Raw genomic sequence first — 23,406 nt, forward strand, 5'->3', positions numbered from 1 at the left:
ATGAGAGGGATGTATTAGTCCCATTTTATAGATGAAGAAATTGGGGTTCAAAGCCATGAAATAACTTGTTCAAATTACACTGTAAGTAGCAGGGCAGGGATTTTTCAAAAGTCCAATTCTTAACTACAATCCCTCTTTAAATTAAACACAAATTTTAGTATTTATTATATTCTAGGTATAGGTGCCCAGTGTTTTAAATACATATTTTCATTTAAGCCTTAAAACAACTCTGAGGTAAATATTATTAGTCTGATATTATATATGGAGAAATGGAATCTTAGAAAGGTGAGGAACTTTCATAAATTCTCAAAGCTAGTAAGTGTTAGAGCTAGAATTTAAGTTTAGACTTGTCTTGTTCCAAAGCCTTTACTCAGATACATTTTAAACCGCTGAAATATAATACCTAATAAAAAGAATTTTGAACTTCAGGTGTAGAATGTGATTATGTAAGTAAAACTAGAAAGTAGAAGTCTTGATACTTGTAATCATTGCCTGCCGAAGTAATTTTAGGCCACACATCTTCCTGTGGATTCAGATTTCCCTACTGTTTATTTGCTGAATATTTGTTGAAATCTGAGTTCATTTGTGATTAAGTTAATAAAATGTGAGTTACATAGTGGAGAGAGGTAAGCAGAGACTCTCAGTCTCAGTAGTCTTAATCTTTTGGGTTAGCTGGTTTATTGTGAGTGGCTGTCCTGCATCTTAGGATGTTTAGCAGACTTTACCCATTAAATGTAGCAGCAACTACTTTCTTCACTGAGTTGTGACAATCAAAAATATCTTCATATATTGCCAAATATCTCCTGGGAGAGGCAGTTACTTCTGGTTGAGAACCACTGCTCTAGGGTGATCTCTGGTAGACAGTTAGAGCTTTATAAAGATGTGGGGTCTAGTTTGGCCTGGGATGTGACCTTTTTTTTTATTTTTTATTTTTATTTTTTGGTCTTTTGTCTTTTTGTTGTTGTTGTTGTTGCTATTTCTTGGGCCGCTCCCGCGGCATATGGAGGTTCCCAGGCTAGGGGTTGAATCGGAGCTGTAGCCACTGGCCTACGCCAGAGCCACAGCAACGCGGGATCCGAGCCTCGTCTGCAACCTACACCACAGCTCACGGCAACGCCGGATCGTTAACCCACTGAGCAAGGGCAGGGACCGAACCCGCAACCTCATGTTTCCTAGTCGGATTCGTTAACCACTGCGCCACGACGGGAACTCCTGGGATGTGACCTTTAATTTCTCGGGCTTCAGTTTTTATACCTTTTACATAACCAGAGCCTAAAGTACCTTAGTAATCATTAATTTAGTGGTTCCTACACATTCTATTTTCTTGGCCTAGGGAGGATTTCAATTTTTCTGGCTTAAAAGTGTCAGTTGTACTCCTCTGTTTTATTTCTTAATCAGATAACATTTTTAACAACAAAGCACATGGAAGGCATAATTTTAAAAAGATAAAAGTTATTAAATTAATAATTATGGTAAATTGGAAAAATCCATGAGAAATCTTTGAAGGGACTAGCTGATTAGACAGTGGCTGAGGGAGGCAACCTAAAGAGAGAAGACTTTAAGTGTTTCAAGTGTTAACAAGGCCAGCCAGTGTTATTCAAAAAACAAACTTGAGGCAGATATACTCACTGTACTTGTAGGACTTTGTTTCCACATGAGGGTCACTTTTGATATTCTTTGTAACTTGATTTCATTAGAAATATTGGGGAGCAGGATTTTGGAAGAATATTAATGCGAATTGCTTTAGGTCTTTCACCTCTCCATGATAGATGTGGACCCAGAACCTTCCTAGGGAAAGGCTTTTACACAGCATTGTGTCCCTGCACCTTTTTTTTTGCTCTTAATTTAGATAAGATGAATGCAAATATATATGGTTATTTATTTATTTTTCTCTTTTTTGGCCACTCTGCAGCATATGGAATTCCTGGGCCAGGAATCAAATCTGAGCTGCAGTTGTGACCTACACCACAGCAATGGCAGTGCAGGATCTTTTAACCCACTGTGCTGGGCTGGGGATCAAATTGGCATTGCAGAGACTCCACCAATTCCACTGAGCCGCAGCAGGAACTCCTATATAGATATTTTTTTATGTGAAAAATATCTATTAGGAATTTATGCTGGCAAAGGGAATATGACTTTTTTTTACCCAAGCAGGTGGGAACCATTCAAATACCTTTTTCCTGTAATAGCCTTTCTTTTCCACAGAGCACTCCTAGAAACACTCATCTTTACTGTTGCTTTGAAGAAGGTTTTGGGGGTCAAATACAAGGAAAGTACATTCTCACTAACCTCTTAGAGATTTGCATTATACAATAGTATATTCAAAGCTCTATGATACCCTTCAGAAAGACAACTGTTTAACTTTGTTTAAGCATGTGTTTCTCAAACACACCTCCCACTGAGTGCTCCCACATTTTTAGAGCACCTGCTCTCATTCCGACTTATAAACATGCTCTCGCAAATATGCCTTCAGAAAAGGTGAGTTACACATCCTACACAGTTGTTTAATAGACGCACAAGAATCTCCCTGAAAACTGAATCTCTTTAGAAAATTCCTCCTGAAAAATGATGGCAGGACTAAACTAAGGCAGCTTTAAAAAACCTAGACATTAGGTTTAGGAAAAGCCCAAACTTGGTCTGTGGTAAAACTTGTTCCTAATAGTAGCATCTACACTTGTTCCTGGTTAATAAAAGGACTAAACAATTTCCCTGCAAGACAATTTGGCATTTTCTGAGAGTTTTCTTTTCATTTGATATCAACACACATTGATATCTGTCCCATTAACAACAGATAAGTACCATTTTCAGGTAGTTATTTTATTTTATTTTATTTTATTTTATTTTATTTTATTTTATTTTATTTTATTTTATTTTATTTTATTTTGTCTTTTTGCCATTTCTTGGGCCGCTCCCGCGGCATATGGAGGTTCCCAGGCTAGGGGTTGAATCGGAGCTGTAGCTGCCAGCCTACGCCAGAGCCACAGCAACATGGGATCTGAGCCGTGTCTGCAACCTACACCACAGCTCACGGCAACACCAGATCCTTAACCCACTGAGCAAGGGCAGGGACTGAACCCGTAACCTCATGGTTCCTAGTCGGATATGTTAACCACTGCGCCACGACGGGAACTCCCTCAGGCAGTAATTTTAAATCACTTTTTTTTTGGTCTTATTAGGGCCTCATCTTTGGCATATGGAGGTTCCCAGGTGAGGGGTGGACCCGAGTGATAGCCACTGGCCTACGCCACAGCCACAGCAACATCAGATTCAAACTGCATCTGCGACCTACACCACTGATCACAGCAATGCCGGATCCTTAACCCACTGATAAAGGCCAGGGATTGAATGTGTGTCCTCATGGATACTAGTCAGATTTGTTTTCACTGAGCCACAATGGGAACCCCTAAATCACTTTTTTTTATATTACTCAATGAATTTATTACACTTATCGTTGTACCATGATATAGCATTTCCATCCGAACCTCTCTCCTTTGGAAACCATAAGTTTCTCAGTCTGTGAGTCAGTATTTGTTCTGCAAAGAAGTTCACTCTGTCCTTTTTTCAGATTCCACATGTAAGTGATAGCTTTTGATGTTCATGTCTCATTGTCTGACTGACTTCACTTAGCATGATAATTTCTAGGTCCATCCATGTTGCTAAAAATGCTGGTATTTCGTTCCTTTTAATGGCTGGTAATATTCCATTGTGTATATGTACCACATCTTCTCGATCCACTCCTCTGTTGATGGACATTTAGGTTGTATCCATGTCTTGGCTATTGAAAAGAGTGCTGCAACAAACATTGGAGTACATGTGTCTTTTTGAATCATGGTATTCTCTGGATAGATACCCAGGAGTGGGATTGCTGGATCAAATGGTAGTTCTATTTTGAGTTTTCTGAGGAATCTCCATACTGCTTTCCACAGTGGTTGCACCAATTTACAATCCCGCCAACAGTATAATAGGGTTCCTTTTCCTCCACACCATCTCCAGCACTTATTGTTTGTAGATTTTTTTGATGATGGCCCTTCTGGCTGGTGTAAGGAAGTACCTCATAGTGGTTTTGATGTGCATTTCTCTAAGAATGAGTGATGTTGAACATCTTTTCATGTGTTTCTTGGCCATCTGTATGTCTTCTTTGGAGAACTATTTGTTTAGATCTTCTGCCCATTTTTTTATGGGATTGTTTGTTTTTTTGGTATAAAACTGCAGAAGGTGTTTATAAATTTTGGAGATTAATCCCTTGTCAGTTAATTCACTTGCAAAGATTTTATCCCATTCTGTGGGTTGTCTTCTTGTTTTGTTTAGGGTTTCCTTTGCTGTGCAGAAACTTTTAAGTTTAATGAAGTCCCATTTATTTATGTTTGTTTTTACTGTCATTACTCTAAGAGGTGGATCTGAGAAGATGTTGCTGTTGTTTATGTCAGAGAGTATTTGGCCTATGTTTTCCTCTAAGAGTTTTATAGTGTCTGGTCTTATATCTAGGTCTTTAATCCATTTTGATTATTTATATTTTTGTGTATGGTGTTAGGAAGTGTTCTGATTTCATTCTTTTCCATGTGGCTGTCCAGTTTTCCCAGCACCACTTATTGAACAAGCTGTGCTTTCTCCATTGCATATTCTTGCCTCCTTTGCCATAGATGAGTTGGCTGTAGGTGCGTGGGTTTAGTTCTGGGCTTTCTATCCTGTTCCACTGATCTATATGTCTATCTTTGTGCCAGTACCATATGGTTTTGATGAGTGTTGCTTTGTAATATAGTCTGAAGTCCAGGAGCCTGATTCCTCCAGCTCCATTTTTCTTTCTCAGGATATCTTTGGCTAGTCTGGGTCTTCTGTGTTTCCAAACAAATTTTAACATATTTTGTTTGAGTTTGGTGAAAAATGTCCTTGGTAATTTGGTAGGGATTGCACTGAATCTGTAGATTGCCTTGGGTAGTATAGTCATTTTGGTAATATTGACTCTTCCAATCCACGAGCATGGTATGTCTTTCCATCTATGAGTGTCATCTCTGATTTTGTTCATCAGTGTCTTATATTTTTCAGAGTACAGGTCTTTTGTCTCCTTAGGTAGGTTTACTCCTAGGTATTCTATTTTTTTGGATGTGACGGTAAATGGGATTGCTTCCCTAATTTCTCTTTCTGATCTTTCATCGTTAGTGTATGGAAATGCCATTGATTTCTGTGTATTAGTTTTGTATCCTGCGACTTCACCAAATTCATGGATGAGCTCTCACAGTTTTCTGGTAGAGTCTTTAGGATTCTCTAGGTATAGTATCATGTCATGTGCAAATAGTGATAGTTTTACTTCTTCATTTCCAATTTGGATTCCTTTTTATCTCTTTTACTTCTCTGATTGCTGTGGCTAGGACTTCCAAAACTATGTTGAAGAGTAGTCTTGTTCCTGATCTCAGTGGGAATTCTTTCAGCTTTTCACCATTGAGAATGATGTTAACTGTGGGTTTGTCATATATGGCCTTTATTATGTTGAGGTAGGTTCTTGTTATGCCCACTTTCTGAAGGGTTTTTAATCAGAAATGTGTGTTGGATTTTGTCAGAGGCTTTTTCTGCATCAATTGAGAGGATCATATGGTTTTTATTCTTCCATTTGTTAATGTGGTATATCACACTGGTTGATTTGTGGATATTGAAGAGCCCTTGCATCTCTGGGATAAATCCCACTTGATTATGTACAATCCTTTTAATGTATTGTTGGATGTGGTTTGCTAGTATTTTGTTGAGGATTTTTGCATTGATGTTCATCAGTGAAATTGGCCTGTATTTTCTTTTTTTGTGGTACCTTTGGTTTTGGTATCAGGGTGATGGTGGCCTCATAGAAAGAGTTTGGGCATGTCCTTTCCTCGAAATTTTTTGAAATAGTTTCATAAGGCTAGGTGGTTAGCTCTTCTCTGAATGTTTGATAGAATTCACCTGTGAAGCCATCTGGTCCTGGACTTTTGTTTGTTGGAAGTTTTTAAATCACAGTTTCAATTTCAGTACTTGTGATTAGTCTATTCATCTTTTCTATTTCATCTTGTTTTAGTCTTGGAAGATTGTACTTTTCTAAGAATTTTTCCATTTCTTCTGGGTTGTCTTATTTTATTGGCATATAGTTGCTTATAGTAGTCTCTTATGATCCTTTGTATTTCTGTGATGTCTGTTGTTACTTCTCCCTTTTCATTTCTAATTTTATTGAGTCCTCTCTTTTTTTCTTGATAAGTCTGGCTAAGGGTTTATCAATTTTGCTGATCTTTTCAAAGAACCAGCTTTTCGTTTCATTCATCTTTTCTATGGTTTTCTTCGTTTCTATTTCATGATTTCTGCTCTGATCTTTATGATTGCTTTCTTTCTACTAACTTTAGGTCTTGTCTGTTCTTTTCTCTCTAGCTGCTTTAGATGTAAAGTTAGGTTGTTTATTTGAGCTTTTTCTTGTTTCCTGAGGCAGGCATGTATTGCTATAAACTTTCCTCTTAGAACGGCTTTTGCTGCATCCTATAGGTTTTGGAGGGTAGTATCTTTGTTGTCATTTCTAGTTTTTTTTTGTTTTTTTGTTTTTTGTCTTTTCTAGGGGCGCACCCACAGCATATGGAGGTTCCCAGGCTAGGCGTCCAATCAGAGTGGTAGCTGCCGGCCTATGCCAGAGCCACAGAAACACAGGATCTAAGCTGTGTCTGTGACCTACACCACAGCTCACGGCAATGCCCGATCCCTAACCCACTGAGCGAGGCCAGGTATCGAACCCACAACCTCATGGCTCCTAGTCAGATTCGTTAACCACTGAGCCATGATGGGAAATCCCTGCTTCTAGGTATTTTTAAATTTCCTCTTTTATTTCTTCAGTGATCCATTGGTTGTTTAATAGCATGTTGTTTAGTCTCCACGTGTTTGTGTTTTTTGCAGTTTTTTTTCTTATTGTTGATTTCCAGTCATATAGTGTTTGGTTGGAGACAATGCTTGATATAATTTCAATTTTCTTAAAGTTCCTGAGGCTTGCTTTGTAGCCCAGGATGTAATCAATTTTAGCGAATGTTCCATGTGGACTTGAGAAGAATGTGTATTCTGCTGCTTTTGGATGGAATGTCCTATAAATATCTACTAAGTCCTTCTGGTCTAATGCTTCATTCAGGGGTTGTGTTTCCTTATTGATTTTCTGTATGAATGATCTGTCCATTGCTGTAAGAGGAGTGTTAAAGTCCCCCACTATTATTGTGTTATTGTCAATTTGTCCTTTTAAGGTTGTTAGCAGCTGCCTTACGTATTGTGGTGAACCTATGTTGGGTGCATAGATATTTAAAATTGTTCTATCTTCTTCATGGATTGATCCTTTGATCATTATGTAGTGACCTTCCTTGCCTCTTAAAATATTCTTCAATTTAAGGTCTGTTTTGTCTGATACGAGTATTGTTTTGCCAGCTTTCTTTTGATTCCCGTTCGCATGAACTATTTCCTTCCATCCTCTCACTTTCAATTTGTATGTGTCCCTAGAAGTAAAGTTGGTCTCTTGAAGACAGCATATATATGGATCTTGTTTTTGTGTCCATTCATCCAGTCTCTGTCTTTTGGTTGGGGCGTTTAGTCCATTAACATTTAAGGTAATTATTGACATATATGTTCTTATTGCCATTTTATTAATTGCTTTGGATTTGTTTTTGTTGCTCTTTTTTCTTCCCTTCTTCTCTTGTTCTGTCCTCTTGTGGTTTCATGACTATCTTTAGTATTGTATTTGAGTTGATTTTTCTTATTTGTGTGTGTATCAATTGTAGATTTTTGGTTTGCAGTTACTCTGAAGTTTTGATATAAGAGTCTCTATCTGTATATATACACGAAATTGTTTCAAGTCATTGCTTTCTTAATTGGAAGTGCATCTCCTTTGTCCTACATTTGTACCCTCCTCTTCTCACGATTTCTGATTTTGGTGACATAATTGTGTGTGGATGATTTTTTATCTTTACTGTATATATACCTTCACGGGTGAGCCTTGTCATTTGTATATATTTTGTTTCTGGTTGCAGCCTTTTCTTTTCTGTCTAGAGAAGTTCCTTTAGTATTTGTTGTAAAGCTGGTTTAGTGGTGCTGAATTCTCTTAGGTTTTGCTTATCTGTGAAGCTTTTGATTTCTCCTTCAGATCTGAATGAGAGGCTTTCTGGGTAAGGTAATCTTAGTTGGAGGTTTTTTCCTTTCATTGCATTAAGTATATCATGCCACTTCCTTCTGACCTGCAGAGTTTCTGCTGAAAAATCTGCTGATAACCTTATCGGGGTTCCCTGGTATATTATTTGGTTTGTTTCCCTAGCTGCTTTCAAGATTTTCTCTTTGTCTTTAATTTTGGTCAGTTTCATTAATATGTGTCTTGGGGTGTTCTTCCTTGGGTTTATTTTATATGGTACTCACTGCACTTCCCAGAATTGAGTGAGTGATTCCTTTCCCATGTTAGGGAAGTTTTTGGCTGTTATCTCTTGGAATATTTTTTCTGTCCTCTTCTCTTTCTCTTCTCCTTCTGGCACCCCTATAATACGGATGTTGATGCATTTAATGTTGTCCCAGAGTTCTCGGAGACTCGCTTCATTTGTTTTCAATCTTTTTTCTCTTTTCTGTTCTGCATCTGTGATTTCCACTAATCTGTCCTCCACCTCGCTTATTCCATCTTCTGCCTCCTATATTCTCCTGTTGGCTGCTTCTAATGAATTTTTTATTTCAGTTATTGTATTCTACATCTCTTCTTGCTTAAGTTTTATATCTTGTATCTCTTTGCTCAGTGTTTCCTGTAAGTTATCCATCCTTGCCTCCAGTTTCTTTCCAATGTCTTGCATCGTCTTCAGCATCGACAGTCTAAAGTCTTTTTCCTGGAGGCTGAGAATCTCCTGATCACTTAGCTGATTTTCTGGGGGGTTTCCTTTCTCCCTCACCTGAGTTATAGTTCTCGTCTTTCCATTTTCATAGGTTTTTGGTGTGGTGAGCTTTTTCCAGATAATAGAGTTGTAGCCTCTCTTACTTCTGGTGCCTGCCCCCCCTTGTGGCTAAAGTTGGTATGGGGCTTGCTGTAGGCTTCCTGGTGGGAGGGACTGGTGCCTGCCCACTGGTAGGTGGAGCTGATTCCTATCCCTCTGGTGGGTGGGGCTTTGTCTCTGGGTGAGATTAGAGGTGGCTGTGTGCTTAGGAGGGTCTTTAGACAGCATGCTTACTGATGGGCAGGGCTGTGATCCCACCTGGATTGTTGTTTGGCCTGGGGCTTCTCAGCACTGATGGGTGGGGCCAGATTTTCCCAAAATGGCCACCTCCAGAGAAACATACACTGATGAAGATTCCCAAGAGCTTTGCTTCCACTGTCCTTCCCTCACAACAAGCCACATTCACCCCTGTTTTCCCAGGAGATCCTCCAAGAACAGCAGCCAGGTCTGACCCAGATTCCTATGGAGACTTTGCTTTGCCCTGGGACCCAGTGCACATGAAAGTCTGTGTGTGCCTTTATGAATGGGATCTCCGTTTCCCCCAGTCCCATGGAGCTCCTGCACACAAGCCCCACTGGTCTTCAATGCCAGATGCTCCAGGGGCTCTTTCTCCCAATGCCAGATCCCCAGGCATGGGGACTTGGCATGGGGACTTGACATGGGGCTCAGGACTTTCACTCCTGTAGGTGAGTTTCTGTGATACAGCTACTTTCCAGTCTGTGGCCTTCCCAGCCAGGAGGTATGGGGTTGCTTATGTCGTGTAATCATTCCTCCTACCTCTTGATGTGGCCTCCTCTTTGTCTTCTGGATTAGGATATCTTTTTGAAAGTTTCCAGTCCATTTGATTGAAGATTGCTCAGCATTTGGTTGTGATTTTGTTGTTTTTAGGAACTCCTATATAAACATTTTTAAAAAGAGTTTTTGCTTTCATATTCAGGATTGTGTCATAAGCTTTTCATGTCTTTCTGATTATCAAGCACTGTGCTGATTGCATATTCCTTAAAGTACGGCCTATATCTTACATTTTTTGGTATTATCTTTGACATAGTATCTTGTTAAACGTAGAAGGGGTGAAATCTTTTTTTTATTTCAGTAATAGGTGCTCAGTTAAATTTTGTTATTCAATTGATTTTATTTCTTGTTACTAGAACTCATGATTTTCCAACCATGAGTGAAATACATAAACCTCTTTTTATTCTTTATTTCCCTGGCAAAGAGTTTGTGTATGTTTTAATGGCAAACAGCCCCCTATGTATAAGGCTATTTCTTGATTCAATGACAATGATTATATTCTTGCTTACAAAAGCTGCATGGTTGCCTTTGCACTCTAGAGTTTATTTAGTATTCATTTTTAATTTTTGCCCATTAACATTTATAACTTTGTGGTAGGTCATGGGCCCGTAAAACCTATGAATATGCCACCTGGCTAGAACTTTAAAAGGCTTACCTAGAGCAAAGGATATATTGTGGTTAAAATAATAATATCTGGGAGTTCCTGTAGTGGCTCAGTGGTAACAAACCCAAGTAGTATCCATGAGGATGCAGGTTCGATCCCTGGCCTCACTCAGTGGGTTAAGGATGTGGCATTGCCATAAGCTGTGGTGTAGGTCGAAGATGTGGCTCGGATCCAGCATTGCTGTGGCTGTGGTGTAGACTGGCAGCTATAGCTCTGATTTGACCTCTAGCCTGAGAACTTCCATATGCTATGGGTGCAGCCCTTAAAAAAAATCTGATATTTAGTAAATACAGTTTAAAATATTATTTTCTTTTTGTTAGCCAAAACAACTTGACCATTTACGTTTACTGTCAAGGTATTAGCATCTTAACTTTCCTCTCATTTGGACAAAAGCTAGAAGAAAAATTCCCTTTTGTGTAGGTGAGGAGATTAATTCTTAGCATCTGATGATAACTTAAAAATTTTTTGATTTACTTTTTATTGTGAGATATATATCAGCCATGGTTTAGAGTTCATAAAACCCTTACTACTGTATAATGAATGATTATAAATGAAAACTAGGGACAAGGAATAGAAATTGCCTAAACATTCCTATTGTGTTCCTTCCCGGTAACAACCGCCCCCCCCCACCTCTAGCAGTAACCACTATTCAGATTTTTGTTTAATCATTTCTTTGCTTTTATGTACAGTTTTACCAGTACTGTGTATATCCCTAAACAAAATTTTTTGTGTGTCTTTTTAGGGTTGCACCCATGGCATAAGGAAGTTCCCAGGGTCGAATTGGAGCTGTAGCTGCCAGCCTACGCCACAGCCACAGCAACTCAGGATCCGAGCCACAACTGTGATCTTACCCCAAAGCTCACAGCAATGCCATATTTTAACCCACTGTGCAAGGCCAGGGATCAGACCAGTGTCCTCATGGATACTAGTTGGGTTCATTATCACTGAGCCACAGAGGGAACTCCCCCCAAACAATTTAGTTTTAAGTTTCTGAACTTGACATAAATGGAAAAACGCTATCTGTATTCTTTGGCATTTATTGTTTTGTGATTTGCTTTTTTTCAATTTTTTTTCTGTTTTCTTTTTTTTTCTTTTTAGGGCTGCACTCGCAGCATGTGGAAGTTCCCAGGCTAGGGGTTGAATCAGAGCTGTAGCCACTGGCCTACGCCACAGCCACAGCAATGCTGGATCCAAGCCGAGTCTGCAACCTACACCACAGCTCATAGCAATGCCAGATCCTTAACCCACTGATCGAGGCCAGGGATCAAACCTGCATCCTCATGGATACTAGTCGGATTCATTTCCACTGTGCCACAATGGGAACTCCTTCTTTTCTCTCAATATTACTTGTGAGATTTATCCATGTTGTTGTGTATAGATAGCTCTGGTATTCTTTTTTCTTTACTTTTGGCTGAACCCAGGGCATGTGGAAATTCCTAGGCTAGGGATTGAACCTGTGCCACAGCAGCAATCTGGGCAGCTGCAGTGACAACACCATATCCTTAACCTGCTGTGCTGCAAGAGATCTCCTGGTTCATTTCTTTTTCATTGATGTTTAGGATTCTATATTATGAATGTACCACAGTTTATCTACCTATGCTGCTATAAACAATCATGTATATATCTTCTGGTGGGCACATCAAAAATTTCTGTAGTGTATTTACCTAATAACAGAATTGTTACAGGATATGCATATCCCCTAGATAATGCCAAACATTTTCCAAATAGGTGTGCCAGCAATGTATGAGAGGTCCCATTGCTTTATGTTTGTATTAATACTTGATATTGTCAGACTTTAATAATGTTTGCCATGGATGTGTAATTTTTGCCTCATTGTGGTTTTATTTATTTATTTATTTTTGGTCTACTTGTAGTTTTAATTTTTGATTTCCTTGATTATTAATGGGGTCAGGCATATTTTCATATATTGATGACCATTTGGATTTCTTCTTTAAATACTTGTTCAAATCTTTTGCCCATTTTTTCTATTGGTTTTTCTTATTGCTTGCTGAGAATTTTTGTTTTGTTTTTAATATTTTTTGAACAGTAGTCCTTTGTTAGTTATATGTGTTAAAAATATCTTTTCCCACCTTGTGGTTTGTCTTTTTGTTTTCTTTGTGGTGTCTTTTTTTTTTTTTTTTCCTGTTTTGGCCACCTTTCTGCACATGGAGTTCCTGGGCCAGGCATGAGATTCAAGCTGCAGTTATGACCTGCACTGCAGCTGCAATAATGCTGGATCCTTTAACCCACTGTGCTTGGGGATTGAATCCACGTTCTGGTACTACAGAGATGCCACTGACCCTGTTGTGCCACAGCAAGATCACCTGTGGTGCTTTTGACATAGACATTTTTCTTTTTTTCTTTTTTTTTTGGTCTCTTTAGGCCCACTCTTGTGGCACATGGAGGTTCCCAGGATAGGGGTCCAATTGGAGCTGTAGCCACCAGCCTACGCCAGAGCCACAGCAACACTAGATCCGAGCTACATCTGCAACCTACACCACAGCTCACGGCAACGCCAGATCCTTAACCCACTGAGCAAGGCCAGGGATTGAACCCGCAACCTCATTGTTCCTAGTCGGATTCGTTTCCGCTTCACCACAATGGAAACTCCACATTTTTCATTTTAATATGGGAAGTTTTTTCAATTATTTCTTGTAGAGCTTTTTGTGTTTTATTTAGGAAGAACTTTCCCTAACCAGGAGTTGAAGACATTCACCTATATATATTTAAAAAAAAACCTTTATAAATTTTATCTTTCCCATGTAGGTCTTTAAACTAATTGGAACTGATTTTTGAATGTATGAGATAGAAAGTGGGGGCCCAATATCATTTTTATTCATATAGATACCTAGTAAGACATTTTGAAAAGTCTGTCCTTTCTCTATTCATCTAAAAAGCTACCTCTGTCATATATCAAAATTTTATATATATGTTTAGGTTTGTTTTGGGCTCTCCTGTTCCATTGGTCTATTTGTCCATCTCTGGGCTATTACCACGCTATTGCAGTCTAGCTTTATATTGTTTTGATATGTGTAGGACACGTCCTCCTTCTCCTTTTTCTTCAAGAATGTTGTGGTTAACGTGATATATTGTGTTTCAGTATTAGATTTAAAGTCAACTTTGTCAAATCCCACAAGAAAATATGTGGAGATATAATTGAAATTGCATTTAATCTGTGTATCAGTTTAAGCAGAACTGACATTTTCATAATATTGGGTCTTACCAACCATGAACATAGTATGTTTCTTCACCATAAATCTTTGGTGTCTTTCAATAAACATTTTATAATATTCTCTATAGAGGACCTAAACAATTTTCAGAAAAGTGGGAGTGGGGAGGCCAAAAGTAGAAGGATACTAGAAAGTGAGAGAGACAAACTTCACTAGTGTGGTCAGAAATTGAAAGACAACATATACAATTCATACTGATATTTTTCTCCACCTGGACCTTTCCTTGATATGAAAACCTATAAGATGAATAAGGTCTAGGGATCTAATATATAACATAGTGACCATAATTGATAACACTGTATTGTGTAATTGAAATTTTTCTCAGAGAATAGGATGTAAATGTTATCAGATGTCAAAAGCATAAATGTGTGAGTTGATGGACGTGTTCATTAACTTAGGGGAAATCCTTTCACAATGTATATGCACATCAAATCATTACATGTATTTTAAGTGTCTTATAATTTTATTTATCAGTTATACTTTGATAAAGAAAAAATGTTTTGTTTTGTGTTTTAATACTACAGCCACTGGCATATGGAGGTTCCCAGGCTAGGGGTCAAATTGGAGCTAAAGCTGCTGGCCTATACCACAGCCACAGCAATGCCAGATTTGAGCCTCTTCTGTGACCTACACCACAGCTCACGGCAATGCTGGATCCCCGACTCACTGAGTGAGGCCAGGGATCGAACCCACATCCTCATGTATACTAGTCAGATTCGTTTGTACTGCACCACAATGGGAACTCCAAGAAAAAATGTAAATTAAACTATATGAAAATAAAAAACCCTGTTTCCATTTTCTTTGAGTTTTCAACCATAACCCAAAACACACAGGTGATAATCTCATTTCCTTTTGTTGGAAGATGTTGGCTTTGCAACTAGAGCATGTAAAAATTCCCATTTGTGATATATATCCATCATAAAATTTCTCATTTTTCCATTCTTTCCTTTGACCCGCTATCTGAGGAAGAAGTAACTGTGAGGAAGAAATTCCAATGCTGGTACACCCATGAGTATTCTGATGTCAGAACAGTTGAAATAGTTGTGATTACAGATTCCTTCCTACGTAGAGTATTTCTTTATATTCCCCACAGTCAACCAACAGCAGAGGACCCTGGAAAGTTATGCCCAGTTTCCCTCTAGAAAGGTAAAACGTAAAATAATTCATTGTTACATTCTCCCAGCTACATTTTTGACATTGTGCATTTTATTGCTTTGACAGATAAGGCCAATCTTTTATCTGAGCTTTTCTGACCTGCTCCTGGGGATATGTTGGCTCATGGAGGCACTTCTCTATGGAACTTCAGCAGCAAGTAAGGACATTTTCTGCTATAACCTGCAAGCAGTTGGACAGGTGAGTGCTACTAGATTGTCACAGTACCTTACAAGAAAAGTACAGTCATCTAAATAAGAAGCAAAGATAATCCATTCTGGGAAGTGGGACCCTTTTCTTTCTTGTTACACTTAGAAACAATAGCTTTTATTGTATTTCCACATTAAAAAACTACTTATTTATTATAGGAAATTTGGAAAATTCAGAGAAACAAAAAGATAATTAAAATCACCCAGATATGGAGTTCCCGTCGTGGCGCAGTGGTTAACGAATCCGACTAGGAACCATGAGGTGGCAGGTTCGGTCCCTGCCCTTGCTCAGTAGGTTAACGATCGGCGTTGCCGTGAGCTGTGGTGTAGGTTGCAGACGAGGCTCGGATCCCGCGTTGCTGTGGCTCTGGCGTAGGCCGGTGGCTACAGCTCCGATTAGACCCCTAGCCTGGGAACCTCCATATGCCGCGGGAGCGGCCCAAGAAATAGCAATAACAACAACAACAACAACAAAAAGACAAAAAAAAAAATCACCCAGATATAATCTGCTCTTTTTTTTTTTCCCTAGGGCTGTACCTGTGGCATGTGAAAGTTCCATGGCATGTGGGATTTCCTAGGCTAATCACAGTTACAGCTGCCAGCCTACACCACAGCTCATGGCTATGTGGGATCCTTAACCCACTGAGTGGAGCCATGGATCGAACCTGCGTCCTCATGACTACTACTGAGGTTTGTTACCACCGAGCCACAACAGGAACTCCTAATCACTCTTTTTTTTTTGGTCTTTTTTTGTCTTTTTGCCATTTCTTGGGCTGCTCCTGAGGCATGTAGAGGTTCCCAGGCTAGGGGTCGAATTGGAGCTATAGCCGCCGGCCTACACCAGAGACACAGCAAAGCGGGATCTGAGACATGTCTGCAACCCACACCACAGCTCACGGCAACGCCGGATCCTTAACCCACTGAGCAAGGCCAGGGATTGAACCCGCAACCTCATGGTTCCTAGTCGGATTCGCTAACCATTGAGCCACGATGGGAACTCCTCTCCTAATTACTCTTTAATATATTATTATATATTTTCCAATCTTTTTATTTACAGGTGTATGCATTTTAGAACAAATAAAATAATACGTCAATACTTTTTGTAATTTGCTGTGACCATATTTCCATGTAATGGACTGTATTTCTACATCTTTTGAGGTTGCTGCATTTTTTTTTACTACATTAATATAATAAACATTGACTTTTGGAAATACTGCAGATGATCATATATGAGTTATATGTTTTTCATAGATTTTATCAACAGATGAACCCAGATAGTATCATTAGTATATAATGTTTCTGAGCCTGCAGTGTAAAAAAAGAAGAGGTTAATATGCAGTTGGTACTCACTGCTTGATGCTTCATCTGGGATTTGTTATTAGAAGGGAAATTTGTTTCAGTTTATTAGGAAAATATTTTGGAGTTCCTTTGTGGCTCAGTGATTAATGAACCAGACTAGGATGTATGAAGATGTATGTTCGATCCCTGGCCTCACTCAGTGGGTTAAGGATCTGGTGTTGCTGTGAGCTGTGGTGTAGGTCTTAGATCCCATGTTTCTGTGGCTGTGGTGTAGGCTGGACCTGATTAACTTTGTAAACTTAGGCAAGTACTTAATCTTTATGAACTTCAGTGTCCTCAATCTGAAAAATGGTCATTAATAACATTTACCTTGTGCTTGGTACAGATATGATTAATGTTACTTTATTTTTTTGAATTTTATTGAGGTATAAATACAATAAATTGCATATATTTAAAGTGGACAATTTGATTATTTTATATATGTATGAAATTATCACCACAATCAAGATAACAAACATTCCTGTTTCCATCACCATCCCGAATTATTTCAAGTGTATTTCCCTTTACTTCATGAACTGCATGCATTATAACTGTTGCTTTTAAAAATATGTGTTGATGGAGTTCCCGTCGTGGTGCAGTGGTTAACAAATCCGACTAGGAACCATGAGGTTGCGGGTTCGATCCCTGGCCTTGCTCAGTGGGTTAAGGATCCGGCGCTGCCATGAGCTGTAGTGTGGGTCGCAGATGTGGCTCTGATTTCGAGTTGCTGTGGCTCTGGCGTAGGCTGGTGGCTACAGCTCCGATTAGATCCCTAGCCTTGGAACCTCCATATACCATGGGAGTGGCCCCAGAAAAGGCAAAAAGACAAAAATATATACATGTATATATATATATGTATATATATGTATGTATATATTTGTTGGACATTTCCAATTTCTGGTTCATTTCTATGTTGGTATTTGTTGATTGTCTTCTTGCATGAGAATGAGTGACATTGTTCTTTGTATATAGAATATAATTTTTGTCTCATTTTCTTTAGGCTGTGGTTCCAATTTTAGTCTAGTTCTCTACGTTTTGGCTATGTTGGTTTGGGACTGTCATGTGCATTCATGGTGCCGGGCTTAGGCTGAGATTTGTATGGAATCACAGACAGAATGAGGGCATCTGCTTTTCTGGCTCTGTCATTTCTGGGATACCCCCCCCCCGCCCCGCCAACTTTCCTGCCTGAGCGAAGCCCTTCTCTGGTTCCTATAGGCATTTTTTTTTTTTTTTTTTGCTTTTTAGAGGCGTACTTGTGGCATATGGAAGTTTCCAGGCTGCCTGGGTCAAACCGGAGCTACAGCTGCTGTTCTATACCACAGCCACAGCAATGCGGGGTTTGAGCCATGTCTGCAACCTACCACAGCTCATGGCAACATTGGATCCCTGACCCACTGAGGGAGGCCAGGGATCAAACCTGCATCTTCATGGATACCAGTGGGATTCGTTTCCACTGTGTCATAACGGGAACTCCAAAGATGGGCTTCTATTAGAGTTTTAGGTGCCTACAATGAGCAGCATCATGATTGGGATATGCACTTGAGTCATCTGTGAGAGAGGAAAAGTTTGGGAAATTTAGTTCTGTGCAGTTCACTTCACATTTGATTCCCTTCTTCAATCCACTTGCTTTTGTTTACTTTTCAGAATCCTCAAGTAGTTGATTTTTACATATTTTTCCAGAGTTTTTTTTGCTTTGTTTTGTTTTATTTTGTTTTGTTTTTGTAATCAGTGGGAGAGGTGGGCTATAGAGGGCTTAAACACAGTAGCTTATTTATTTGTTTATTTAGTTTGCTGTTGTTGCTGTTCTTTGGCCATGTCCATGGCACTTGAAAGTTTCTGGGCCAGGTATGGAACATGCACCACAGCAGCAACCCGAGCTGCTGCAGTGACAACACTGGATCCTTGACCCTTGTGCCGCAAGTGAACTCATAGTTTTTTTTGTTTTTTTTTTTTTAAGTTTTAGTTTTTAAATTGTGGTAAAGTACATATAACATAAAACTTACTATTTTAACTATAAAATGCTTTTAAAATAAATGTTATTGGAATACAGGTGACTTAAAATGTTGCATTAGTTTCAAGTGCACAGCAAAGTGAATGTCATACATATACATATATTCATTCTTTTCCAGATTCTTTCCCCATGTAGCCTATCACAGAGTATTGAATAGATTTCCTTGAGCAATATAGTAGGTTCTTGTTACTGATCGATTTTGTATATAATAGTGTGTATATGCTATTCCCAGCCTCCCAGTTCATCCCTCCCAACAGTGTTTCCCCTTTGTAACTACAAATTTGGTTTTGAAATTTTTGAGTCTGTTTTTATTTTGTGAATAAGTTCTCTTGTATCATTTTTATTATATTCCACATAATTAGTGATCTCACATGATATTTGCCTTTCTGTGACATACCACTTAGTAGTATGATAATCTGTAAGTCCATCCATGTTGGTGCATATGGCCTTATTTTGTTCTTTTTTATGGCCGAGTAGTATTGTATTGCATATATGTACTACTTTTTTTTTTTTTGCTTTTTGCTTTTTAGGGCCATACCCTCGGCATATAGAAGTTCCCAGTCTAGGGGTCGAATTGGAGCTGCAGCTGCTGGCCTATGCCACTGCCACTGCCACAGCCACAGCAACACCAGAACTGAGCCACGTCTTTTACCTACACCACAGCTCATGGCAACACCAGGTCCTTAACCCACTCAGCAAGGCCAGGGATCGAACCTGTGTCCTCATGGATACTGGTTGGGTTCATTACTGCTGAGCCACAGTGGGAACTCCTGTACCAAATCTTCTTTATCTAGCCCTCTGTTGATGGACATTTTAGGTTGTTTCCATGTCTTGGCTATTGTAAATAGTGCTGCAGTGAACACTAGGCCACATGTAGCTTTTTGAATTAGAGTTTTCTCTGGATATAGGCCTAGGAGTGGGATTGCTGGATCATATGGTAGTTGTATATTTAGTTTTTTAAGCTACCATCTTACTATCCTCCATAGTGGTTGCACCAACTTACATTCCCACAAGCAGTGTAGCAGGGTTCCCTTTACCTCACACTCTCTCTAGCATTTGTTTGTAGACTTTTTTTTTTTTTAATAGCTGCACCTGTAGTGTATAGAAGTTCCCAGGCCAGGGACCGAATCTGCAGCTACAGTGTACACCACAGCTTTGGCAACACCAGATCCTTAACCCATTGTGCTAGGCCAGGGATCAAACCCATTCTGCTATAGAGGGAACAGATCCTTAACCTGCTGCCCCACAGCAGGAACTACTATACAAAAGCTTTTAAGTTTAATTAGGTCTCATTTGTTTATTTTGCTTTTGTTTCCTTTGCATTAGGAGATTGGTTCTAAAAAAAAATGTTGCTACATCAGAGTGTTCTGCCTATGTTTTCTTCTAAGAGTTTTATGATACTATTTTTTGCTTTGAAATCGATTTTCCCTGATATTTATATAGCCATTTCAGTTTTCTTTTGACTGTTATTAACCTGCTTTTATCTTTTTACTTCTTTATTTTAATTTAGTTATGTATTTATATTTAAAATGCATTTTTTTTGTCTTTTTGCTATTTCTTGGGCCGCTCCCACAGCATATGGAGTTTCCCAGACTAGGGATCCAGTCGGAGCTGTAGCCGCAGGCCTATGCCAGAACCACAGCAACTCGGGATCCGAGCCGCATCTTCAACCTACACCACAGCTTATGGCAACACCGGATCCTCAACCCACTGATCAAGGCCAGGGATCGAACCCACAACCTCATGGTTCCTAGTTGGATTTGTCAACCACTGAGCCACGACGAGAACTCCTAAAATGCGTTTCTGTAGGCAGCATAAGTTAGGTTTTACTCTCTTATCTAGTCTGACAATGCTGTCTTTTAATTGTGGTGTTTAGACTACTTACAATTGATTTGATTGTATTGTTGCATTTGAATCTATCATTTTGGTATTTGTTTTCTTTTTGTTCTATCTGTTCTTTGTCCATTTCCTTATTTTTTTCTGTCCTCATTTAGATTTATATTACTATATTTTATTATTACCTTTTAACTCCTCTATTGGTTTAAACAGCTAAAACTCTTAGTTGTGTTATTATAGAGGTTGTTTTGCGGAATTCATAGTATACATTTTAACTTATTATACTTAACTTCAAGTGCTATCATATCTCTTCACATATAAGAATCTTAACAACAGAGTATTATTTCCATTCCTCTCCTCCTGGACTTTACACTATTGTTGTCATGCATTTTTCAAAGCCCACAATACATTTGCTTGGTTGATTTTTTTTTTTGTCTTTTGTTGTTGTTGTTGTTGTTGCTATTTCTTGGGCCGCTCCCGCGGCATATGGAGGTTCCCAGGCTAGGGGTTGAATCGGAGCTGTAGCCACCGGCCTACGCCAGAGCCACAGCAACGCAGGATCCGAGCCGCGTCTGCGACCTACACCACAGCTCACGGCAACGCCGGATCGTTAACCCACTGAGCAAGGGCAGGGACCAAACCCGCCACCTCATAGTTCCTAGTCGGATTCGTTAACCACTGCGCCACGACGGGAACTCCTTGGTTGATTTTTTTAAGAGATTAAATAATAAGAAAAAATCTTTTGTACTAACTTTTTTGGTGTTTTTTCATTCTTTTGAGTATATCCAGATTTCTGTCTGGTATCATTTCCCTCTGCATAACTCTTTAACATTCTTGTAGTGTGGATCTACTTTTGGATATTTGGAAATGTCTTTATTTAGCCTTTTTTGGAGGAGTATATTTATTTGCTAGGTATATAATTCTACATTGATAAAATTACAGTCACAAAATTTGCAAAATGTCTTTTTTTCTTGGCATTTTCATTTAAAAAATTTTATTGGAGTGTAGTTGATTCATAATGTTGTGATAGTTTCAGGTGTACAGCAAAGTGATTCAATTATACGTATAGATATAGCCATTTTCAAATTCTTTTCCCGTATTGAATAGAGTCCCCTTTCCTTTTTTTTTGCCATTTCTTGGGCCGCTCCCACGGCATATGGAGGTTCCAGGCTAGGGGTCTAATCAGAGCTGCAGCCGCTGGCCTGCGCCAGAGCCACAGCAACTTGGGATCCAAGCCGCGTCTGCAACCTACACCACAGCTCACGGCAACGCCGGATCCTTAACCCACTGAGCAAGGGCAGGGGTCGAACCCGCAACCTCATGGTTCCTAGTCGGAGTCATTAACCACTGCGCCACGACGGGAACTCCGAAAGTCATTGTCTGAGGCTTTTTTCTTTGTCAGGTAGGTAAATCCAGTTCTTGTCACTCCATCTTGGCCAGAAGTGGAAGTACCAGTTTGTTTTTGTGAAATTGTAAAATGTATTTTTAAGCATCCATGTGATGATCATTAGGCCAGGTATTGTTATATTATTATTGTAATATCAAGTATTTTTTATCACGTGTGATTGGTACAAGATGTTATAAGTAAAACTCAGAGACGGAGAGTATGCTAAAAACTTCATCCTTTCAATATTCAGGGTTAACTTGGAGGTCTTAGGGGAATATATTATATAAATAATTCTCAATAAATACCCAAATTATTCTTTTTTCTAAAAAAAATTTTATTTATTTATTTATTTAGTCTTTTGTCTTTTTAGGGCCATACCTGCTACATATGGAGGTTCCCAGGCTAGGGGTCCAGTCGGAGCTATAGCTGCCAGCCTATGCCACAGCCACACCAATGCCAGATCTGAACCACATCTGCAACCTACACCACAGCTCATGGCAACGCCGGATCCTTAACCCACTGAGCAAGACCAGGGATCAAACCCACAACCTTGCAGTTCCTGTCGTGGCTCAGTGGTTAACGAATCCAACTAGGAACCATTGGATGTTGGATGGTGGCTCTTGTGTAGGCTGATGGCTGCAGCTCCAATTAAACCCCTAACCTGGGAACCTCTGTATGCCTCGGGTATGGCCTTAGAAAAGACAAAAAGACCAAAAACAAAAACAAAAACCTGCAACCTCATGGTTCCTAGTCAGATTCATTTCCACTCCACCACGACGGGACCTCCCTAAATTAGTCTTTAGAAAATAAAAAAATGTCCAGACTCTTCCAGATTAAATAGTTTTAATAGTCCCCACTGTATTTCCTTCTAATAAATTCTGCCATCTTGGAGGGGGAAAAAATGCTATTTAATAACTTGGCTCTTTTTTTCTTTTGTCCAGTGTTCTCTCTCTCTTTTTTATTGTTTTGTTTGTTTCTTTTTTGGGGTTTTTTTTTTTGTTTTCTCTCTTGGCTGCCCCATGGCATATGGAGTTCCTGGGCCAGAGATCAGATCCAAGCTGCAGTTGTGACCTATGCAGCAGTGCCAGATCCTTAACCTACTGGGCCAGGGATGGAACCTGCATCTTAGTGCTCTAGAGATGCCACCAATTCCAGTGCACCACAGCAGGAACTACTCTCTCTCTCTCTTTTTTTTTTTTTTGTCTTTTGTTGTTGTTGCTATTTCTTGGGCCGCTCCCGCGGCATATGGAGGTTCCCAGGCTAGGGGTTGAATCGGAGCTGTAGCCACCGGCCTACAGCAGAGCCACAGCAACGCGGGATCCGAGCCACGTCTGCAACCTACACCACAGCTCACAGCAACGCCGGATCGTTAACCCACTGAGCATGCGCAGGGACTGAACCTGCCACCTCATGGTTCCTAGTCGGATTCGTTAACCACTGTGCCACGACGGGAACTCCCTCTCTCTCTCTTTTTAAAATCGAAGTATATTGGAGTTCCCATCGTGGCTCAGTGGTTAACGAATCCGACTAGGAACCATGAGGTTGTGGGTTCAATCCCTGCCCTTGCTCAGTGGGTTAAGGCTCCGGCGTTGCTGTGAGCTGTGGTGTAGGTCGAAGACACAGCTTGGATCCCTCGTTGCTGTGGCTCTAGTGTAGGCCAGTGGCTACAGCTCCGATTAGACCTCTAGCCCGGGAACCTCCATATGCCTCGGGATCGGCCCCAGAAAAGGCAAAAAGACAAAAATAAATAAATAAGCAAAAAAAAAAAATCAAAGTATATTGGATTTACAGTATCACATTAGTTTCTGGTGTACAGCAAAGTGACTCAATTTTATATATAAC

General features: G+C 39.6%; 1 protein-coding gene across 2 annotated transcripts in view; it reads left to right on the forward strand.

The window, feature by feature from the left end:
• The window catches only part of TMEM116 (transmembrane protein 116), a 105,821-nt gene that overhangs the window by 17,693 nt on the left and 64,722 nt on the right, over positions 1-23,406 (forward strand). For both annotated transcript variants that reach the window (XM_047761977.1, XM_047761976.1), the window contains one exon: positions 14,853-14,984. In XM_047761977.1, the coding sequence (XP_047617933.1) occupies positions 14,853-14,984 (132 nt within the window). The remainder of the gene's footprint in view (positions 1-14,852; positions 14,985-23,406) is intronic.

This window comes from Phacochoerus africanus, chromosome 15, assembly GCF_016906955.1.
Source record: "Phacochoerus africanus isolate WHEZ1 chromosome 15, ROS_Pafr_v1, whole genome shotgun sequence".
Classification (NCBI taxonomy): domain Eukaryota; kingdom Metazoa; phylum Chordata; class Mammalia; order Artiodactyla; family Suidae; genus Phacochoerus; species Phacochoerus africanus.